Here is a 22,764-nt window from a genome sequence, read left to right as displayed (position 1 = left end):
TGTTTTTAGATGGAGAACAAGGTCTTCAGTTTTTTAAATTGGCATCGTGTGGTCAAGATTGCCAGATCAAGATGTGGGTTGTTTCTTTTACCCATACATTAGGTATGTATTCATTTGTAGTTCTCTAAGATTTTTGTAATTCAGATAATATTTATGTTTTATTTAGTTTTATTACTCCAGGTAGTTAAGTTACTAAAAATATGTTTTAAAATGGGATGCTCATTGCTGATTATGATCTTATATCACCACACACAGACCAGAGGCAACTGCTTGTCACTTTATCTGTTTTCAACCCTTTAAGTAGCCTTCATTGTTTCTATAAATACTGTTTTATACCACCATATTTAAAATGTATTCACTGTAGTTTTTTGGGGGGGTTGTTGATGTTTCCCCCATGCACTGTACTGTTTCTTCAGCCAAGAAACGTGGCATTCAAGAATACAGTGTTTATTTTTCAATAATTTCTTCTTTACTCTCTTTATAACTCACTTCAATGGGCTCCTTGACTTGATTCTTTATGTCTGTGCCCCACCTCCACCATTTCTCTTTTTATCTTTTTTTCTACTTTGGAAAAATTCCTCAGAATTACCTTTTAACTCCATGTGAATTTTTTATCCTATTAATTTTCTATTTTTGAAAGTTCATCTCTTTTTTTATAGTATCATCCTTCTGTTTTATGAATCAAGGTCATCTCAAAACTCTCAGTGTATCAACTATAAATTTTTTGCCTTTGTTTTGAAGTTACCTTCTGTTTCCTGATCATCTTGGTTTGCTCTTAGTTCCTTTTTTTGATTTACTCTGATCTTTCCTTCTTCAATATGAACTGATGTTATTATTCTACTTGCATTTAAGAATTAAAAAGTAATAAGCTGTTTAGAAGCTCTGTGCCTGTGGTGGTTTGTTGTTGCTGGCTTCCCTTTAGGATGAAGAGCTGGTTGTTGGCCCTGTTAGGGAGCTTAGAGAATGTGGGAGTCTTTGTTGCTCTGGAACTGCCTCTGAACTCCCTAGACAGTCCTTATTTTCTTTAGACATGTTATGCCTGGGAGAAGCATCTGGCCCTCCTGCAGCATAGAATGGTGGACTCGAGGGATTGGAGGTAGACAAGCGTTTCCTAAACAGACTTTTAGTTAATTTTTCTGTGTCATTCTGATGTTCCCTTTCCCTGACTGTTAATAATCCTAAAGCTTTTGAGGTTTTCTAGGGTAAATTGGTATTCTTCTGGGCTTAGCCTCCACTTCCCCTCTCAGTACTCTGTGCTGTTGCTAGATAATATTTTATCCATTCACTTGCTTTCTGCTTTCCCTAAATTGGTTTCAATTTCTGGTTTACTGATGCCTCTTTTCCCATTCTTTTCATTGATGTGAATTTACATCTTTATTAATTCCTGCATTATTTTAATGGGAACTCTGAAATCATGTGGTCAATTAGCCATCTTGCTTCAGATGCCTAAAAATTGTCTTATTGTTTGTTTAATAAACTTCAGTTAAACCACAAACCTACATTTCGTTGTTCACAGTATTGGCAAAGATAAAAAAGCAGGACACTTTGACAAGTGGTAAGTGATAAGGCTAGATTTTAAGGGTAATTTTCTACTCGAGTAGGGAAGGGAATCCAGCATGAGCTCAGTTCATAGTGACTTTGCTTTGTACAGAAGTGATGAGGTGTTGTAAAAGGAGAATAGGGAGGGAGGTAAGTGGGAACTCTGTGGAGTTAGGAAAATGAAAAGTTAACAAAATGCAGGAAGTGGTGGGTGCCGGTCAGCGTGAAACCTCTCTGGGTTAGTGAACTGCCTTTTCTGCAAGTTGAACTTTTGTGCTCTCATAGACGCTGAAGACAGGAGCCCGATCTTTATGTATGAACAAACGATAAATTCTTTTGGCAGCTTTGAGTTTTCTCAGACAGGCACTTTAAAGAGACTAGAGTCATCCTTGGGGTGCAACGTTGAGCCCTTAGAATCTGTCTTAGTTTTGTTCAGGTCTTCAAAGGCTAAGGTTAAGGCCTAGTTAAAAAGAGTGTTCGGTAGGGCCTGGCTAGAGTTTGGTCAAGGAAAGAATCTTTTTCATTATAAGTATATGGAGAAGGGTCTGTTATCAAGAAATAAATAATTTCTTTTTTTTGTGAAAATGTACTGCCTATGAGGTTACATATATTCTTTTAATGTATTCGGTGATATGACGCTGAGGATAACAGTTCCATTACTTCTCTGGCCTATCCTACCTTTTCCTTCTGCTCTTGTTAACATAAAATTCTTTTTATTATTATTATTATTTATTTATACAAGCACTGGGTACAGTTAGAAGCGTGGGAGGGCGAGAGAATTCACCAGAGCCAGAGAAGGGGAGCAGAGCAGGCAGAAGGACCGAAGTACACTGCTGAGGGGAGCAGCGGGCTGGCAGGAGAGGTCTGCGCGCCGCCGTGTGGGACCCTCCTCCGGGAGCCGGGGAGCAGCCGGGGTCGAACCAGCGCTGCAAAGGCTGCGGGCAGCTTCGCAACCCAGCGCTCAACCGCTGTGCCACCGGGGAGGCCCAACATAAGATTCTTATAAGAAAACATGAATATAGTATTACTTGGATGTACTGAATATAATAAATTTTAATTGCTCAAGACTAGAGCTTTTCATACAATGTATGGAAAGTGTATTTTTACACTAACTCTTTAAAAACACAAAACAGTTTATAAACATGTGCAATTAAAACCTTTTTACAAAACAGTTAACATTTGCAGCTAATTATTTTAATTGCTTATATGTAGGGAGGAATAATAGATACATGGGTCTTATATTTGAGAATGTAGCCTATTAGGATCATACTGCAAATTTTAAAGGTCTTCATTTGGTTTGCATCTTGTCAGTATTTTTGCTTTGTTTGATTATGCCTATTTACTGATATGTATATTTCACACACTGCCTTTATTGCTCACATCTGTGCTCTCAGATTAGGAAAACAAAAAGTATTTTTTTCATTCTAAGGTTGAAGCTTTTACCCGCTCTAATGACCTTTGTGTTTAGTTAAATGTTCTCTTCAGAATCATTAACATTTCCAAAAAGTGTTTATTAAGTCTGAGAGAATTACAGATTTCACTTATTTCCCCACGCCAACTTTTTAATTATTTTTATAGGTTGTCACTAAAATATATTGAATTTCCTTGGTTTATGTTTAAAATAGTTGTGACAATTCTGTTTAGTAATTATAAAAAGCATAAAAAGGGGCCTCTCTGGTGGCATGAGGGGTAAAGTACCGCACTATGAAGCAATCTGCGGCCTCTGCAGCACGAGTTCGAACCCTGACCAGCCAGGGAGCAACCCACATGGCGAAGCAGACCTCTCCTGCCTCGCCTGCTGCTCCCCTCAGCAGTGTGTTTCAGTCAGTCTGTCTGTTCTGTTCCCCACTCTGTCTCTGGTGAGTCCTCTCACCACCCCCCCCCCCCCCGCATCTCTGGCCTGTATCCCAGCTCTTGTATGCATAAATTAATAAATCTTTTTAAAAAAGGATAAAGAGGATTTTATTGTTATACTTTTTAGGAATATTATAAAATATATTGAAATTATAATTTGAGTTAGTTACCATTCATTATTTTTTATTATGTAATGAGAAAATATCAGATTTAATGAACTATAGGCACTTGATTCTTTTGACAACTGAAATATATGTGATATATATTTTTAATATATATTTATTAGATACCCATTTTAACACCCTCCTACCCCCTAACCCTCCCTATTCGCCCCCACCCCCAGCCTTTGGTGAATATACCATTTTTTTAAGCCCATTATTCAACATTTAAAAACAGTTAATCACTGCATTCTAATTATCTGAGTTGCTTAGTGAATTCTTCATTTTCATGTCTTTTAGGTACTAAGAGTATTTATTGGATAAATAAGTGAAATAGTTTTGACTTAAAAATGAATTCTAAGTGTGGATCTCTTGCTAATTTTTCTCATCTTGTTATTTGCAGGTTTTGAGTTAAAATATAAAAGTACACTGAGTGGACACTGTGCTCCTGTTCTGGCTTGTGCTTTTTCTCATAATGGACAGATGCTAGTCTCGGGGTAAGCTGTCTAATTTGCTTAAACTGTTTTGATATGAAATAGGACAAACAGAAAAATACATAAAATGTCAAGAATAGCTCAATCAACTACTATGAGGCATAGCAGTGTAAAACACTGCCAGGTAGAATTCTGCTGATTCTGTTGCAGAAGTCCTTTCCTTCAGAAGTCCTTTCCATCAGAAAGTACACCTTTCTGATGACAAAAGCTCAGGTTCATAAGCAGTATTGCCTTTTCTTTTAAAATGACTTATGGAAATCATCCAATATGAATTATTTTGTGTCTGCCTTTTCTCAACTTTGTCACATGTGTTCATATTACTGCATATAGCTGTGGGCTGTTGGTTTTAATTGTGTAACATTCTTTTGCATGTATATGCAATAGCTTGTCCTTTTTAATGAAGTTTATTTCCATTTTGGGAGCATCATAGTAGTAATTCTGTTACTATGTTCATATTTCCCATTGCACATGTTCATGACTTTCTGTAAGATAAATACATAGCAATGGAATAGATGGTTCATAGATGGAATTGATTTTCAACTTTGGCAGGTAATACTAAAATTCTCCTGTGATTAAATACTAACAGTAATGTTAATTCCTATCTTAGCCTGTACTTGATATTGTGGGTTTTTTCAATATTTGCCATTCTAATGAATGTGGAATGTTACTTGACAATGGCTTTATTTTGTATTTTCCTGAAAAAAAAAAAATGAGTTTAGAACCCTTTAAGAAGTTTGTTGGTATATGTATTTCCTCTTTTGTCGAGTATCTATTCATGTCTCTTGACCATTTTTCTGGGTTACCTTTTTCTTATTCTTTTTTAAAAAAAGATTTTTTTTAAAAATTTATACATACAAGAGCTGGGGTAGGCCAGAGGTGTGGGGGGCTAAGAGGATTCACCAGAGACAGAGTGGGGAGCAGAACAGGCATACCGACTGAAATACACTGCTGAGGGGAGCAGTGGGTGAGTTAGGAGAGGTCTGCCTTGCCATGTGGGTAGCTCCCTGGCCGGAGATCAAACTCAGTGGCTGCTGATAGCTTCATAGTGCTGAGACTTAACCCCTTGCAACACCAAGGAGGCCCCCTGGGTTACCTTTTTCTTACTGCTTTGCTTATTTTATATATACACGTGTGTGTGTGCATGTTAATGTATAGATGTTTCCTTTTTCTGTTTCCATGTATGAATCATCTATTTCTTATATGTGGTATAAATCTTTTCCCCATCCTGTGGATTTGCCCTTTCACTGTTAATTTTTGTATAGTTAATTTTTGTATATTCTGAGGACACGAAGGTATTTTCTTATATTCCAAAACCTTGATTGTTTTTTCTTCTCAAATTTAATTTGTGGGTATGATATGTGATAGGAATCCAGTTTCATTTTTTTCCATATCCATCCAGTTGTTTCAGCATTATATATTGAAAAGATCATCCTTTTTTCTACTACTTTGATAGACAGCTTGTCAGAAATCACTGACAGTGTATGTGTGGGCCTAGTAGTTTTTTCTATTTTTCTTTCTATACTTGCTCTCATGCCACTCTGTCTATCCAAGGCTTTATATTTTGATTATTGCTGGCTTTTTGACACTTGCATATAAATTTCAGAACTAGCTTGCCAGATGGTCTACAATTCCCCCCCTTCCCAAACCTGTGATTGTGATTATATTCATTCTAATAAATTTGAGAATTACATTTTTATGATATTGAATCTTCTAATCCACAAATAAAGCATTTTTTTCAACGTACTAGCCTTTCAGTTTCTCTCAATAATTATATGTAGAGTTTCTTTTATTTTCAAAAATGTAATTTTTTCATTATTATACAAGGTTTCACTAATGTAAAGAAATATATATGGAAAGATGGATTTATTGATTCTAATTATGGATTTTCTATGCACAAAATCATATGTCAATGATGGCCTTTGTCTCTTCCTTTCTAATGCTTATGTGTTTGATATCTTTTATGCCTCACTAAACTACTTACTGGATAATGGAAATAGAGACAACAGCCATTCTTGTCTTGATTTCTCATTGCAAAGCTTTCATTATCAAACACTATTCATGGTCATTGTATAATTGGGATAAGCTTTTTTAAATATTCAAGTTTGTAAGAAATCATGAAAAGTGTAAAAAATCATGAAAAATGTTGTCTTTTATCAATTGACTTTTTCTGCATCTTTTAAAATGATGACATAATTTTTCTTTTATTCTATTAGTATGGTAAATTACATTGATTTTTTTCAAATGTTAAAACAACCTTGGCTTGTTGGGACAAACATAACATAGGACATACTCGTTTATGATGGTTGTAGAGAAATCAGTTTTATTCTGTTGTTCCTTTAGATGTAATTCATATTTTTTCTGCTGACTACTCTGGTTTCTGTACATTGCTTTGCGTCTAGATTTAGAATTCTTTTTATATAATGTGCTTGGAATTCACTGAGCTTCTTAAATATTTAGAAAGCTATTTCATCAGTTCAGGGAAAGCCTTCTTAATTATCTCTTTAAATGTTGCCTCTTTATCTTCTCTAATTCTGGGACACCAATTAATACTTTCTTACTCTTACCCTCCCTTCTGTGTATTTCTCATTTTTTTATATCTTGTGCTTTGTTCTGATAGTTCCTTTTTTACTGATGTTAAACTGGTAATAAGTCTTTAATATACCTTATTTTTTGGTTCTAGAATTTGTATTTGCTTATTTTTTCAGATCCACTATGTCACTTTTTATGATACCAAATTCTTTGTTGAAAATTTTAATCTTGGCTTTTAATTTTCAAAGCTGTATTCTGTAAAGCAGTTGGTTAGGGGTGCAGTGGCTTGATTCAATTACTTTAATCTTCCTTTTGAATACTTTTATATATTTTTTCTTCTGCTATTGGATTTTGTAAAACTTTCCTGTCTGATTGTACCACTGCATTGAAACCCACATTCATGGCTTTTCATAACAGCTTTGGCTCCAAGATATTTTGGCTACTAACCTCCACTTAAAATGCCCTGAACTAAGCATGACAAGTTTTTTTTTCCACTTGTTACAATCACTGCCAAATAATCAACCAAATACAGTTGATCCTTGACCAACATGAGCTTGAACTGCACAGTCCACTTTACATGGATACAGAGGACTGTATTATAAGTTATTTTTGAAGGTCTGATGTGGGGTTGGTGTCCCTAGCCCTGCTGTCATTTACGGTTCAACTGTAGGTTATGTTGTGTAATTTTAGATGTGACTCTTCATCTTAAAAGATGAAAATAGTTTTCCTTTGACCTAGAATTGAAATTAGTAGAAAGTTAAAAAAAAAATGTATTTCCTTCTGTTGTTTTGGGGGACATATTATGCATTCCACTCTTCAGAAGAAAAGTTAATTGACAAAATAATTGTATGAAATTCAAGTTTTTATGACTCAAGTGGCTAACTCACTGACAATTATAATAGATCATATAGATACAAGCAAGTGAGTGAGTTGGAAATGTAAATTGGTGAAATATAAACAATTAGGTCTTTTAGGAGAATTGAGATGTTTAAGTCATATCTGATGAGTCAGTAAATAAGTTAATTGGTCAAAGATAGATTCCATTTATGATTAAAAGTCATTGGTAAGATAGACTTGATACTTAGGAGAAAAAGGGAGACAGTGGAAAAAACGGTAAGATAAAAAATATATGAAATGACTAGATAGGAAAAATGAGTGACAGCAGAATGGGATTATAGATCAGAAATTGTACCGAGGAGGTTGTGTAGCTCATAGACATGGGGTGTCAATAAAAAAGGCAGTTTAGAATTTATATATGCAGATATATTTGGATTGGGGGACAGAATGGGCTTTCCAACAGGCAAGAAACTGTTAGAATGTGTGGTGAATGTAAAATGGGGTAAGGGAAATTGAAGATGGGAAAAATAGGTTGTAGAAATGATAGAGGACTTAGGGTGCTGTAATTTTATAGAGTAGATTTTGGAGAACACTTGAAACTTTTAAAGCAATTCTAACATGCATTGCCTACCTATGGGAGATGGGTACTAAGGTGAAGTAAAGAAAGCAAATCATGATTTAGGTCTGTGATTCTTTTATTTGTTGGTTTTAGGATTCTTTGACTCTCTTAAAACTGAGCCTTAAGAGCTTTTGCTCTTTTGTGTGTATGTGTGTGTATGTATAATATAGTTATTTACAGAGAATAAAACTGAAAACATACCAAAATATCTTTAATTTAAAAACAATAAACGCATTGCATATCAACGTAGTATTTTTTTTCCTTAGGAAAATAGTGAAAGGAGTGGCATTGTTTTTATATTTTTGAAAAATCTCTTCCATCCAGGTTAGCAGAAGATAGTCTTACATCTGCTTCACATGTTCCATTTGCCCTAGGAGCTATGATGGCATCATATATCTTGGAGCAAAATATGTAGGAACTTCCTCCCCTGCATCTTTTTAAACATCTCTCTTCTAATAGCACTTCCGCTAAGTGTAGCCCCTTACCAGACTTTATCTTTTATTCTACCCTACTTCTCTTGAACCAGCTAGATAAAATGAACATTATATGTATTAGCTTCTATATAAGCAAGAAGATTCAGACTTTATATAATTCAAATAGAGGCTTCTATTCATAAATGCTCAGTTCTGTTAGGTTTCCATATCAGTTTTTTAAATGCCCATCATTGCCAGAATTTTCAGAGTTCAATAAATGGCACCCTCTTTTCTTCAGTGAAAACCAGTGAGATAGAAATACAGGGCAGACTAGATTATATGACTGTAGATCTGCACCCAACAGGCTCACCACCTGCTCTTGGGCAGCATAGAGCACGACAGACATCCCCTGCAGGAGCAGATCAGAGAAAAGAGAAAATCCAGAAGGGACTAAGCCACACAGCTCAGCATCTTCCTCCAAAATTTCCAGTCATCTGTCATTTCTGCTTAGCAGAAGGGAAAGGGATACCAAGAATTGTATTTCATAAGGTATTGGAAGTGTTTCCCCTCTTTGTAACAAGATGCTGTTTGTTTTATCTATGTTATAAATGTGGACAATAGTTTTATTGTCCTGAATTATGAGTAGTTTTAACAACCTTCTCTTGCTCAGTAATGCCTAACATAAGAAGGCTTAATCACACCTTTCCGAAATGCAAATCGTCTTTTTGCCACTACACTCTCTTCAGTATTGTTAACAATCCTGTTGAAAAGCCCATTCATTTAGCCTAAATGTGCATATTGGAATTTGACATGGAGGGTTTTCTGATATTACATTTCTTGAAGTTAGATGTCTTGTGAAAGCGTTAGTGAAACTTGAATAGCCCTGCCATCTGCTTTGTAAGTTTTTAAGGCTATACTTTCGGGGTATGCATATGTAATGAATCAATTTTAATTTTAATATACTCTTGAAGGAAGATTTTCTAGGAACTATAAAATCTGAAAACATGAGTTTTAGGATCACACAGAACTAAGTTTTAATTCCAGCTCTGTTATTTCCTAGCTGTGTAACCTTGAGCAAACTAGATCCAGCTCTTCTTTCAGCTTCACTTTTCTGAATTATAAAATGGGGACAATAATAGCACTTTCTTCCTAAGATTATTATAAAGCTTAAATAAGAAAATGCAGGCAAAGCATTTATTGCTTAAATTTGGGACATAATTGCTCAATACATGTTTAGTAAATATTATATATTATAATGGTACCTGTAATTATTTGTTATTTACAACTTTGGACAATTGTATGAAATCATTTAAACTTCTCCCACTGGTTTTCTGATTTCTGTTTTGTTTTTTTTTTTTCCCTGAATTGAATTTTATCCATTGGCCTGCACTGAAGGACAACACAAAATACCTATTTGAAACTTAACCATTTTCATTCAGGAAGAGTTGCTGAGGACCTTTATGTTTCATGGTGCCTCTCTCTCTTAAACACTCCAGTAAAACTAGTTCATTTCATTCTAAGGAATTGGTATCTCTTTTCCAAGCATTGGGTTTGTGTTTCTTGTATCTTAAATTGTGTAATAGTTTGTTTTTCCTTTTCTGAATTGCTATTGAAAAAGCTCAGAAGTAAACTTATAACCCTACGTTAATTAATTGGACTGGATTTTTAAGACATAAATTTTGGATACTAATTTTAATCTTCATTTCTCATCCCTACCTCTTCCTGTCCTATGTTCTCTAGCAAATTTCCTTACATAATTTTTATATTGTGTTTGCTATCTTTATAAGAGAATGAGAAGAAGCATACATAAATAGATTGAAAATTAAAAATGCTTGAGTGTAAAATAAATCTTTAAACTTTAGGAACAAACTAGACCACAAGAAATATATGTTGATTTTTTTTTTTTTAAGTATCTGTGGCCATTATATAAAGTTTGTTTGGATTAAAATGCTTTAGGGAACTTGTGACATGGGTATCTGTACTGTGTCACTGATCTCCCATAAATTGATGATTATGTGCTCTTCTATATCAAGAACTATACGTGTTGTTGCTCTCATCCAGTAACCATCTAGATATAATTGGTGTGTTTTTCTTGTATTTTTGAGTGAGCAGAGTTGAGGTTTTAGAGTACCACAAAATTGTAGGAATGGAGTATCAAAAGGATTGAATACTGATGGTTCCTTCATGAAGAGAAATGTGGGATAAAGGTGATAGGGCAGAATGTGATGGAATATGAGTACTGAAAAGTTGAGGAAAGAGTTATATGAAGTAGGCAGGAAATGCGTAGGCCAGAGCACCAAAATGCTGGAATTTTAATTCAATTTGGAGAACACTTTGAGGTTTTTTATTTCATTAGATTCAAATTATTTTAGTTTGTGTCTGTTTATGGTGGTCTGTTAATTCACCTGGCCTTCCAAATCTTAAATATATTGAAACTACTATTTTTCTCTAATCCTCATTTCCTCCCCTGCAAATCTAATTAGTTATCAAATCCTGTTGCATCTTCTTTTGAATTCCCATTAGTCAAATTAGATGACCTAGAAAGTGAGTTTTAAATCTTTTTTTATCTCAAAGTCTGCTGGTCTTGGGCCTCCCTGGTGGTGCAAGGGGTTAAGATGCAACCTATGAAGCTGTCTGCAGCCACTGCAGCACGAGTTTGATCCCTGGCCAGGGAGCTACCTACAGGGCACAGCAGACCTCTCCTGTCTCACCTGCTGCTTCCCTCAGCAGTGTACTTCAGTCGATTTGCTTGTCTCTGGTGAATACTTCTCCTCTCCCCTCGCACCTCTGGCCTACACTCCAGCTCTTGTATGCATACATAAATAAATCTTAAAAATAAATAAAGGGGCCTCCCTGGTGGCACAGCGGGTTGAGCGCGGCACTATGAAGCTGTCCGCAGCCTCTGCAGTGCCAATTCAATTCCCGGCTGGCCAGGGAGATTCCCACATGGCGAGGCAGACCTTTCCTGTCTTGTCTTCTGCTCCCCTCAGCAGTGTACTTTAGTCCTGCCTGTTCTGCTCCCTGCTCTGTCTCTGATGAATGCTCTCACCCTCCTGTGCCTCTGGCCTGTATACCCCAGTGCTTGTATAAATAAATAAATTATTAAAAAAAAAAGTCTGCTGGTCTCTACCCCTACCCCCATTCTTCTTGCTTAGTTTCAGTAGACACCTAAGAATTCATGCTTGGCCTTTGCTTTTCCTGCACCTCATCAGCAAGCAAACCTACTCCATTGTCTTCATGATAGCTATCAGTTGCCTAAAAGATTGTCTCAATTCCTTGAGCAGATACTTATGGTGCTTGATATTTCAGTCATATGCTTTTAGTATTGCTTGTTATACCCACATTGGATTCTTCTTATTGTCCTGATTTGATTTCCCAGAACAATGCGCATAAAGATCACAATTGATTACTCAGCTTTTCTAGTGATATAGCTTCAAGAAGGGGTAGTTTTAATTGTACTTAGTGGTAGTCTCAGAAAGGGGAATTTTCTTTTAGAATTTCTTAGGCTGCTTAGACATAATGGAGTTTTTCCTAAAAATTTTAGAGATTTCAGTAATACTTTATTCCTTGAGAAATTTAGGACTGATTAACAATGTCCCTAAATTATATCTAGCATATAAATATTTATCAATAGCTGCTAATAATCATTATTTCAGTTTTTGACTGGAATTTTATATTTAATGCTGTAATCCTTTTTTGATATTCAAGATCAATTTATATGCTTTCTATTTTCTTATGATTTATTTTGTATTTGAACATTTAAGTTATACCTTGTATTTTGAACATGTGACAAAGATTCTGTAGTCAAAATCTATCATCAGCTCTGCATAGTCAATTAAACAAGGAATTTTTGCTTTTTAAAGGGTCTGACTCCCATGGTCGGACTATAATTATCTGCCTTTTCAAAATCATAAGTACAAACTTTAAAGTTGTACAGAGATTCCTAACACTTATATTACTGATGTGTTTTCTCATCTTGCAACATATATCATGGCGACATAAAGACTCTTTGCAAAGGGGAGAAGGTATTATGTGGAAGCTATTTATCTGTTTTAAATTATGTACTTTTCTATAGTATGTTTTTCTTTGTATCTTTTTTTCATCATTAGAATAATCCTGGGTGGTAGATTTTGATTTTTGCACTCTTACAGGAAGTCTCCTCAAATCCATTTCAAGTTTAGGATTAGTTTTCAAAGAGTCACTATCAATATGTATATAAATATATGTATGTGTGTACACCTTATCCGTATATTTAGGAATGGACTAAACATACACTAGTAATTAAGGCATAGCCACATCGATGATAAAGAACAATGGTATCTGAAACAAACATCAAGTAGAAGTAGTAGCTTGTCCTTGTGGTTTTTCCCTTTTTCCCTTTGAATTATTAACTTGATGTGGTTTGTGTCAAATGCTTATTCATGACTATATAGTATGAATAGTATATACTTGTGGTCTAATAAAATTTATAATTTTCTAATGTCATATATGGTCTGTCATTTACGAAAAAAGTTCATACATACATACAAAAGATCACATTTGATATTTTAGCTTTTTCTAAAATACTAAAGTGATTAAAAAATACTAATTACATAAATTTTGTACTATGATATGTAGAACTTTTCACCCATAATTTCTTTTTTCTTTTAAAGATCAGTGGATAAGTCGGTCATAGTGTATGATGTTGTAAGTATTTCAAAATGTTGTATGTGTAATCTATTTAATTGTGTTTATTAGTCAGCTAAACTTCTCTAGTTATGCAAGATAAAAGAAATTGTATACTTTTTTTTTCTGTTAAGTGTTCAAGACTATAATACATATATTTTCAGAAATGACAAAATAGGCAAGTAAAATATTGATTCTGGGACAGGTCTTTAAACATTTCAATAAAGATTTTAAGATAGATATTTAATGTGCTCAAAGACAACACAGATTTAAAGAGGATCAGTTATCCAAAAAAATCACTTTTAAGTTATTCTTAAGCATTTACAACAGGATGTAACAGCAAAGGATGAATGTTCTCTAGAGTCTACCTGAAAGTAGCCTACCACTGTTAGAGTTCTGACTGGATTTAGAGTTTAGAAGATAGGTTTATAATGGATTTGGAAAAATAAGAGTTTTTGGCAGATTCTTGTGAATAAAGATCAAGTTACATAGGTATAAAAATTTTATTTATCATGAAAATGTAGTCTATGAAATACTTACCCAAGCGAAATCTTTGTTGAGTGTAGCCTTGTAATGATCAAGTTCAGGCTGTAGTTATACCAGCAAATAAGATGAAGATGTAAGTCATCAAAGTGTAGTGGGTCAAACAAGGAAGCTAGGACTAGCCTTTCATATAGAAGTTCACATCACAGAGAATTCTAGCAGGAAACTGAAAACAGTGTAGGTGAAGTAGATCTTAGTATTTCTAGAGGCTTTTCCATTAGATTTTCCATTCATAAAAACAGCTAACATTAAATTTCTCCATAAAATATGTATAACTCAGTTAAATACATCTAGATATGGATAAACACCTCAATGTACTCAAAATCTAAGTGATTAGTTCTACTTATTCCTGTTAGGGATATAAATCAAATACTGTAGCAAAAATAAAAATTATTTTACATAGTAGACATTTAGGTTACTGTTAGTAAATTCAAACAAATCATCAAAAGCCCAGAGTCTTATATACTAAAAAATTCTAGGACGGTAAACAACAGTGCTGACAAATGAGAGAAATAAAAATAAATATGTGATATTTAGTTATACATGCTATTCTTTATTCATTAGGTAAAGTTTCAACTTTAGTGACTCATAATAATAAGATGCATATGTCATATGAACATTTGTCAAAGGAACCTTTATCAGTAACTTTACTCTTTCCTCAGTAAAAAAAAGCTTTTTTTTTTTTTCCAGAACACTGAAAATATACTTCACATGTTGACTCATCACACTAGGTTTGAACTTAATCTTACTTTCTATTAATATAATTAAGAAATTAGTCCAAGAATAGACACATACTAGTTGTTTTTATTAATTAGGTATGTCACAACTTGTGCTTTTGCACCGAATATTCATTTACTTGCTACTGGCTCAATGGACAAAACTGTGAACATCTGGCAATTTGACCTGGAAACACTTCCCCAAGGTTAGTAAAGACATCATATTTAACCCAATTCAACCCACTCACCATTAAAAGAATTTTTTAAAATTCAGAAATTCACTAATTTTTTGACAAATTATTCATGTTGCTATTCTTCATAAAAAGTGTACATTCAAGTTTAATGTAATTTAAAAACAATTTTAGAGAAGCTAGAGTTAAAGTACTTGATCTACACTAAAACTGTTGGTAAATTCTTTTGCATGCACATCTATATGTTACACCTACCGTAGTTTTATAATATTTTTATTTACACTGCATATAATTTTTCAGATAAGCATAGCCTGAGAGCAAAACAGAATTATAATACTATTTTGGTTTCATCGAGCAGTGTTGACACATAATTTGAGTTTGTTTTTATTACTATCACAATTAACCAAGAAGTAGTGCTAGTAGACAGGTGGCAGAGTAAATAGGATACCTTTATTGATAAGCATTTTATATAATAAATAAAAATTGTTCTTCCTAAATGAAAAAAGTTCCCAAAGAGTAATATTTAATGTACTATTAAATAATGCTTTAATTATACATTTTTAATTTTTTATTAAAAGGATGTTAAAATGATAAAACAGATTTAAGGAAGTTTCAATTGGTAATGCAAAGTGAAAATGCTTACAAAGGGAATACTTTTTCTTTGTTATTTCACTGCCTTTTTACTTGTGTATATTTTTGTTTTTTAAGCAAGGACCACAGAATATCAACCAAAGCAGTTTATTGAAGATTGGTCAGAGGATGATGTATCAACTTGGCTTTGTGCACAAGGTTTAAAGGATCTTGTTGATATTTTCAAAGTGAATAACATTGATGGAAGAGAACTGCTGAGTCTCACCAAAGAGTGTCTGGCAGATGATTTGAAAATTGGTAAGATTAGTAAAAGATAGGCGAGCTTAAAAGCAACTTTTTGTAACTTACTCTGAAGTAGTTTTAGTTGAGTTCATGTTTTCTTCATAATATTCTAGTACAGTAATCTAGTATATGTATTTGAATGGAAGGGCACTATATTTTTATTAGATTATGGAAAAGAAATGTTACCTAGCATTTCTTTGGGTTGGTAAGGTCACTATATAGCTGTAAATTTTAAAACATATACTTAAAAAATTGAGATATAATTCACACACCCTTTTCTTAGTGTACAGTGCGGTCATTTTTAGTGTATTCATACCGCTACACAGCCATCACTGCCATCTAATTTAAAACATGTTCATTAGCTCAAAAAATAAAAAATCCCTGTCCACTAGCAATCATTCTTTATTCCCCTTCTCTCTAGCCCCTGGCAACCAGTAATGTAGTTTGTAAGAATTTGCCTGTTAACATGTCTTTTTTTTAAAAAAAATTAATTAATTTATTTATTTATACAAGCACTGGTACAGTCAGAAGCGCGGGAGGGTGAGAGAATTCACCAGAGCCAGAGCGGGGAGCAGAGCAGGCAGAAGGACCGAAGTACACTGCTGAGGGGAGCAGCGGGCGGCAGGAGAGGTCTGCACGCCATGGGGGACCCTCCTCCGGTGGCTGGCTGGAGAGCAGCCGGGGATCAAACCGGCACTGCAGAGGCTGCGGGCAAGCTTCACAGAACAGCGCTCAACTGCTGCGCCACTAGGGGAGGCCCCTGATTTATTATATTTTAATCACATACTGTCCTATACTGCAAAGACTCAGTAAAGAATTTATGAAGAAAACAGTTCCATGGGGTAAAATAGTATGTCTGACATATTTGGTTATAGCAGATAAAATCTCTCTAGTTTGCTAAAAACTTGCATAAAGGTTACTAATAGTCCTCCAACCTTAACAGATGATTTTTCTTTTTAGAATCTCTAGGCCTGCGCAGTAAAGTTCTGAGGAAAATTGAGGAGCTCAGGACAGAGGTGAAATCCCTTTCTTCTGGAATTCCTGATGAATTTATATGCCCAATAACTAGGGAGCTTATGAAAGATCCTGTCATCGCTTCAGGTATGTGTGATGCAGCTCCGAGTTTCCAGGCATATAATGTGCTAAATGAATAATAGTTTAGACAGCTTACACAAGTTTGTTTAAATGTGGAAAATTTTCAAAATTCTCATTTTTAAGTATTTTCTGTTTTTTTCTCTTTTTTAAAACTTGTTAGTTCTGAGGTGAACTATTGAACATGGTATATTTCTTTATGAATAAACTGCATGGAAGAGATTTAGATAAAAGTAGAAAAAACATTGTTGAAACATAGCTATAATCAGTAAATCTGTATTATTTTGGTATAAAACTACACATTTCTGAATATTGACTTAGTCTACATACTTTTCACCTAATAACTTTGTTCCATCATGGCAATGTTATGTTTGTTGGATTCTTCTACTGTAAATGCATTTTATTTTTGTAAATGACATTGCATGGGGATCTTGGTACTTGATTCTTTCTGTGGTTACCATTACTTAGGGTTATTTTCATGGCATTTTATGGCATGTGCCCCAAAGCAGAATTAACCGATCAGAATATTTTATTAATGTGAAGAACAATAGTTTATTCCAGTTAGTTGTTAGATTTGTTATTTGGTTGTTTTCTATAGATGAGAGTCCTTTCAGCAATATACTTAAATGTGGTTGTTTTCTTCAGTTTTGTGATCATTGAATTTTGTGACTGTTCTTGCTCATAAATGATTGTTTGAAACTGGTGTTCCTTTCTCTGCTAGGGAGGCAGTACAATTTTCTAACTGGCAGTTTAACATTTAAACATGCTTGATATAAAATATTTATTCATCACCTTTGACAAATATTTGAGGAACTTAAATACTAACCATCTATATTTTGTCTGCATTATTAGTGGAATTATATGGGGTCTTTATTAGTACCATTTTACTATATTTGATTTGTCTATTTGTTCTGAACTTTTGTAGGCAGGAACATTTTTCATTTATAAAAGTGTAAATATTTTCTTTTTTTTAAAGATTTATTTATTTATGCATACAGGAGCTGGGGTACAGGCCAGAGATGCAGGGTGGGAGGGTGATAGGATTCACCAGAGACAAGAGTGGGGAGCAGAACAGGCAGATCCACTGAAATACACTGCTGAGGGGAGCAGCAGGCGAGTCAGGAGAGGTCTGCTGCGCCATACGGATCACCTTTCTGGCCAGGGATCGAACTTGTGCCACAGTGGCTGCAGATAGCCTCATAGTGCTGCGTCTTAACCCCTGCACCACCAGGGAGGCCCCTAAAAGTGTAAATATTTTCTTCCAGGTTTTAAAAAAGCTTTTACGTTTGGAATTTTGAATTTGATCTATGTTTAGATGGAAAACATTTGTTCTTTTTGCAAACATCCTCTAATTACAAAACAATAGATCTTAAAAAAATTTTCAAATAGGGCCTCCCCAGTGGTGCAGCAATTGAGCGCTGGGTTGTGAAGCTGCCCGCAGCCTCTGCAGAGCCAGTTCAATCCCCGGCCGCTGGGCGAGGGTCCCACATGGCACACAGACCTCTCCTGCCACCCGCTGCTCCCCTCAGCAGTGTACTTCAGTCCTTGTGCCTGTTCTGCGCCCTGCTCTGGCTCTGGTGAATTCTCTCACCCTCCCGTGCTTCTGACTGTACCCAGTGCTTGTATAAATAAATTAATTAATCTTTAAAAAAATTTTTTTCAAATAACATAGAGGTGTGTAAAGTGAGTCCCTCATCTACCTTGTCATAAATCACATATTATTTGTTTTTTAGTATGGCTTGTTTCCCTTAGCATAATATCCTCAAGGTCCATTCATGTTGCAAATGACAAGATTTCATTCTTTTTTGTTGCTGCATAGTATTACACTGAATATACATGCCACCTCATCTTTATCCATTTATGTTTTAGTGCATACCTAGATTGTTTCCATATCTTGACTATTATAAATGATGTTACAAAGAACATAAGGGGCTTACATCTTTTTGAACTAGTGTTTTAATTTTTCCACGTAATAACCAGAAGTGGAGTTGCTGGGTCATATGGTAGTTCTTTTTCATTTTTCTTTTTTGAGGAAACTTCATGCTATTTTCCATAGTGGATGTGCCAATTTACATTCCCATCAATAGTGTATGAAGATTCCCCCATTTCCATACTTCTTATTTCTTGTCTTTCTGATAGTAGCTATTTTAACATTTGTGAGGTGATATCTCATTGTGGTTTTGATTTGCATTTCCTGGTAACTGGTGATGTTAAACATCTTTTCATGTTCCAATTGGCCATTCATTTGTTTTTAGAAAGATATTTAGATACTATCTTTTTTTTTAAAAATAATTTATTTATTTATTTATTTATTTATACAAGCACTGGGTAAAGTCAGAAGCGCGGGAGGGTGAGAGAATTAGCCAGAGCGGAGAACAGAACAGGCAGACTGACGAAATACACTGCTGAGGGGAGCAGCGGGCAAGGCAGGAGAGGTCTTCGTGCCAAGTGGGACCCTCCCCAGGGGCCGGGGATCGAACTGGCGCTGCAGAGGCTGCGGGCAGCTTCGCAGTCCAGCGCTCAACCACTGCGCCACCAGGGGAGGCCCTTTTTTAAATAAATTTTATTTTTATATTCCCCATACAATTGCAATCCCCTTCTTTTGACCACACCACCCCACACCCCACCACCCATAAAGTGTCTCTGGTTCATAGTTGTTTGTTGATTTTGATTTTCACTTTCTTATAGTTATTCATTTTCCTGGCCCTTTATTTAAGTTTTCTAGATTCCTGCTATGAGTGAGACCATCCGGTATTTTTCTTTTTCTTTCTGGCTTATTTCACTGAGCATGATCCCTTCCAGCGCCATCCATGTTGCTGCAAATTGCATTGTTTATCTTTTTGAATGCTGAGTAATATTCTATGGCATATATGTACCACATCTTCTTGATCCAGTCATCTATTTTTGGGCATTTGGGTTGTTTCCAAAGCTTAGCTATTGTAAATAGCTATGAACATAGGGGTGCAGGTGCTCTTTGGAATTGATGTTTCTGTGTCCTTTGCGTAAATACCTAGGAGTGGAATTGCTGGATCATATGGAAGCTCTATGTTTAGTAGGTCCAGAAATCTCCACACAGCTCTCCATAGTGGTTGGACCACTTTGCACTCCCACCAGCAGTGCAGAAGAGTTCCTTTTTCTCCACATCCTCGCCAACATTTGCTGTTGCTAGTTTTTTTAATATGTGCCATTCTCACTGGTGTAAGATGGTATCTCATGATAGTTTTAATTTGCATTTCCCTGATTACAAGTGATGTTGAACATTTTTTCATATGCCTGTTGGCCATTTGCATTTCTTCTTCAGAGAAGTTTCTTTTTAGCTCTTCAGCCCATTTTTTCACTGGATTATTTTCTTTGTGTTGAGTCTTATCAGCTCTTTGCAGATTTTTGTCATCAGTCCTTTATCATTAGTGTTGTGTGCAAAAATGTTCTCCCAGTCGGTGGGGTTTCTCTTTTTTTTGTTATTGTCTCTTTTGCTGTGCAGAAGCTCTTGAATTTGATGTAGTCCCAGCTGTTTATCTTTGCCTTCACTATCACTGCTTTGGGTGATGTGTCTAAAGATGTCTTTGATGTGCATATCACATAGTGTTTCGCCTATATTTCCTTCTATGTATTTTATGGTTTCTGGTCTTATATCTAGTTCTTTAATCCATTTTGAGTTGATTTTTGTGTATGGTGTGAGGTAGTGGTCAAGCTTCATTCTTTTGCATGTAGCGACCCAGTTTTCCCAGCACCATTTATTGAACAAACTTTCTTTGCTCCAATGCAATGTTTATTCTTCCAATCCAAGATCAGGGGATGTCTTTCCATTTCGTTGTCTTCTTCTATTTCTTTTAACAGTGTGTTATAGTTTTCTTTGTATGGGTCCTTTACCTCTTTTGTTAGATTTATTCCCAAGTATTTGATTTTTTTTGTTTCAATAATAAAAGGGATGTTTTTTTTAAATTTCTTCTTCTTCAGATTTATTGTTTGTATATAGGAAAGCTACTGACTTTTGCATGTTGATTTTGTATCCTGCCACTTTACTGAACTGATTGATGAGTTGAATTAGTTTTTCTGTGGAGTTTTTGGGGTTCTCTATGTATATTATCATATCATCTGCAAATAGTGATAGTTTGACTTCTTCTTTTCCTATTTGGATTCCTTGGATGTCTTTCTCTTGTCTTATTGCCCTGGCTAGGACTTCCAGTATTATATTGAAAAACAGTGGTGAGAGTGGACATCCTTGTCTTGTTCCAGATCTTAATGGAAATGCTTTCAACTTTTCTCCATTGAGAATGATACTAGCTGTTGGCTTGTCATAGATGGCCTTTATGATGTTGAGGTATGTTCCTCGTATCCCAAGAATTTCAAGGGCTTTTATCATGAATGGGTGTTGCACTTTGTCGAAAGCTTTCTCAGCATCTATTGATATTATCATATGGTTTTTATATTTCTTTTTGTTGATGTGTTGGATAACGTTGATTGATTTTCGGATGTTAAACCATCCTTGTGCCCCTGGAATGAATCCTACTTGGTCGTGGTGAATTATCTTATGGATACATTGTTGGATTCTGATGGCTAAAATTTTATTGAGGATTTTTGCATCAGTGTTCATTAGGGAGATTGGCCTGTAGTTTTCCTTTTTTGTGTTGTCCTTGTTCGGTTTTGGTATTAGTGTAATGTTGGCTTCATAGAACGTGTTTGGTATCGTCCCTTCCTTCTCAATTTTTTGGAAGAGTTTGTGAAGGATAGGCACTAATTCGTCTCTGAATGTTTGGTAGAATTCATTTGTAAATCCATCAGGTCCTGGGCTTTTGTTTTTGGGGAGGTTTTTGATTACCATTTCAATTTCGCTAATTGTAATTGGTCTGTTTAGGTGTTCTATTTCTTCATCTAGCTTTGGGTGATTGTAGAGTTGTAGGAATTTGTCCATCTCCTCTAGATTGTTAAACTTGTTTCCATATAACTGTTCATAGTAGTTACTGATTATTCTTTTGATTTCTGCTGTGTCCGTTGTGATTTCTCCTCTTTCATTGATGATCCTGTTTATTTGTGCTTTCTCCCTTTTTTCCTTTGTGAGCCTGGCTAGGGGTTTGTCTATTTTATTGATTTTTTTCAAAGAACCAGCTCTTGGTTTCATTGATCTTTTGGATTGTTTTTTTAGTTTCAATTTTATTGATTTTTTTCAAAGAACCAGCTCTTGGTTTCATTGATCTTTTGGATTGTTTTTTTAGTTTCAATTTCATTTATTTCTGCTTTGGTTTTTATTATTTCTTTTCTTCTACTGGTTTTGGGGTTTTTTTGTTTTTCTTTTTCTAGATCTTTGAGCTTCGAGATTAGGTTGTTTCTTTGAGTTCTTTCTTGTTTCTTGATGTGAGCTTCTATTGCTATATATTTTCCTCTTATTACTGCTTTTGCTGCATCCCATACATTTAGGATATTGGTGTCCTCCTTGTCGTTCAATTCAAAAAATTTTTTAATTTCTTCTTTGATCTCCTCATTAGTCCAATGGTCTTCCAGTAGTGTGGTTTTTAATCTCCATGAGGTAGGAAAGTTCCTTGCCTTCTTTTTATGGTTTATTTCTAGTTTGATGCCTTCATGGTCAGAAAAGATGGTTGATATGATTTCAATCTTGGTGTATCTGTTGATGTTTGTCTTGTGCCCCAGTATGTGATCGATCCTGGAGAATGATCCGTGTGCGCTTGAGAAAAATGTGTACTCCGTTTTTTTGGGGTTTAGTGTTCTATAGATGTCTGTTAAGCCCAATTGCTCTAGGTCCTTATTTAGAGCTTTGGTTTCTTTACTTATTTTTTGTCTTGTTGATCTATCCATTGTTGATAGTGGTGTGTTGAAGTCTCCCACTACGTATGTGTTTTCTCTGATGTCTGTTTTCAGAGAGGACAACAGTTGTCTGATATATTTTGGTGCTCCTTCGTTTGGTGCGTATATGTTAATGAGTGTTATTTCTTCTTGAAGTATTGTCCCCTTGATCATAATTTAGTGACCATTGGGGTCTCTTTTTATCTTTTTGAGTTTGAAATCTGTTTTGTCTGATATAAGTATAGCTGTTCCTGCTTTCTTTTTTGGTCCATTTGCTTGTAGGATTGTTTTCCATCCTTTAACTTTGAGCCTATTTTTATCTTTTGTAGCTAAATGTGTTTCCTGGAGACAGCAAAAGGTTGGGTTTTGTTTCTTAATCCAGGCTGCAACTCTGTGTCTTTTTATTGAAGAGTTTAGCCCATTTACATTTAGAGTTAATATT

General features: G+C 35.0%; 1 protein-coding gene across 3 annotated transcripts in view; it reads left to right on the top strand.

Annotated features, from left to right (window-relative positions):
* The window catches only part of WDSUB1 (WD repeat, sterile alpha motif and U-box domain containing 1), a gene marked incomplete at both ends in the record, with an annotated part of 42,557 nt that overhangs the window by 7,406 nt on the left and 12,387 nt on the right, over positions 1–22,764 (top strand). Inside the window, 3 exons of one of the 3 annotated variants that reach the window (XM_084235434.1) lie at positions 10–102; positions 15,267–15,446; positions 16,392–16,532. In XM_084235434.1, coding sequence (XP_084091560.1) covers positions 10–102; positions 15,267–15,446; positions 16,392–16,532 — 414 coding nt within the window. Of the gene's footprint in view, positions 1–9; positions 103–3,954; positions 4,053–15,266; positions 15,447–16,391; positions 16,533–22,764 lie in introns of those variants that run through there. The other 2 variants (XM_084235435.1, XM_084235436.1) reach the window with 2 other exon arrangements.

Source organism: Talpa europaea (assembly GCF_964194135.1).
Source record: "Talpa europaea genome assembly, chromosome: 1".
Classification (NCBI taxonomy): Eukaryota; Metazoa; Chordata; class Mammalia; order Eulipotyphla; family Talpidae; genus Talpa; species Talpa europaea.
The sequence above is the reverse complement of the archived record's forward strand: the minus strand, read 5'-3'. Positions and strand labels throughout refer to the sequence as shown.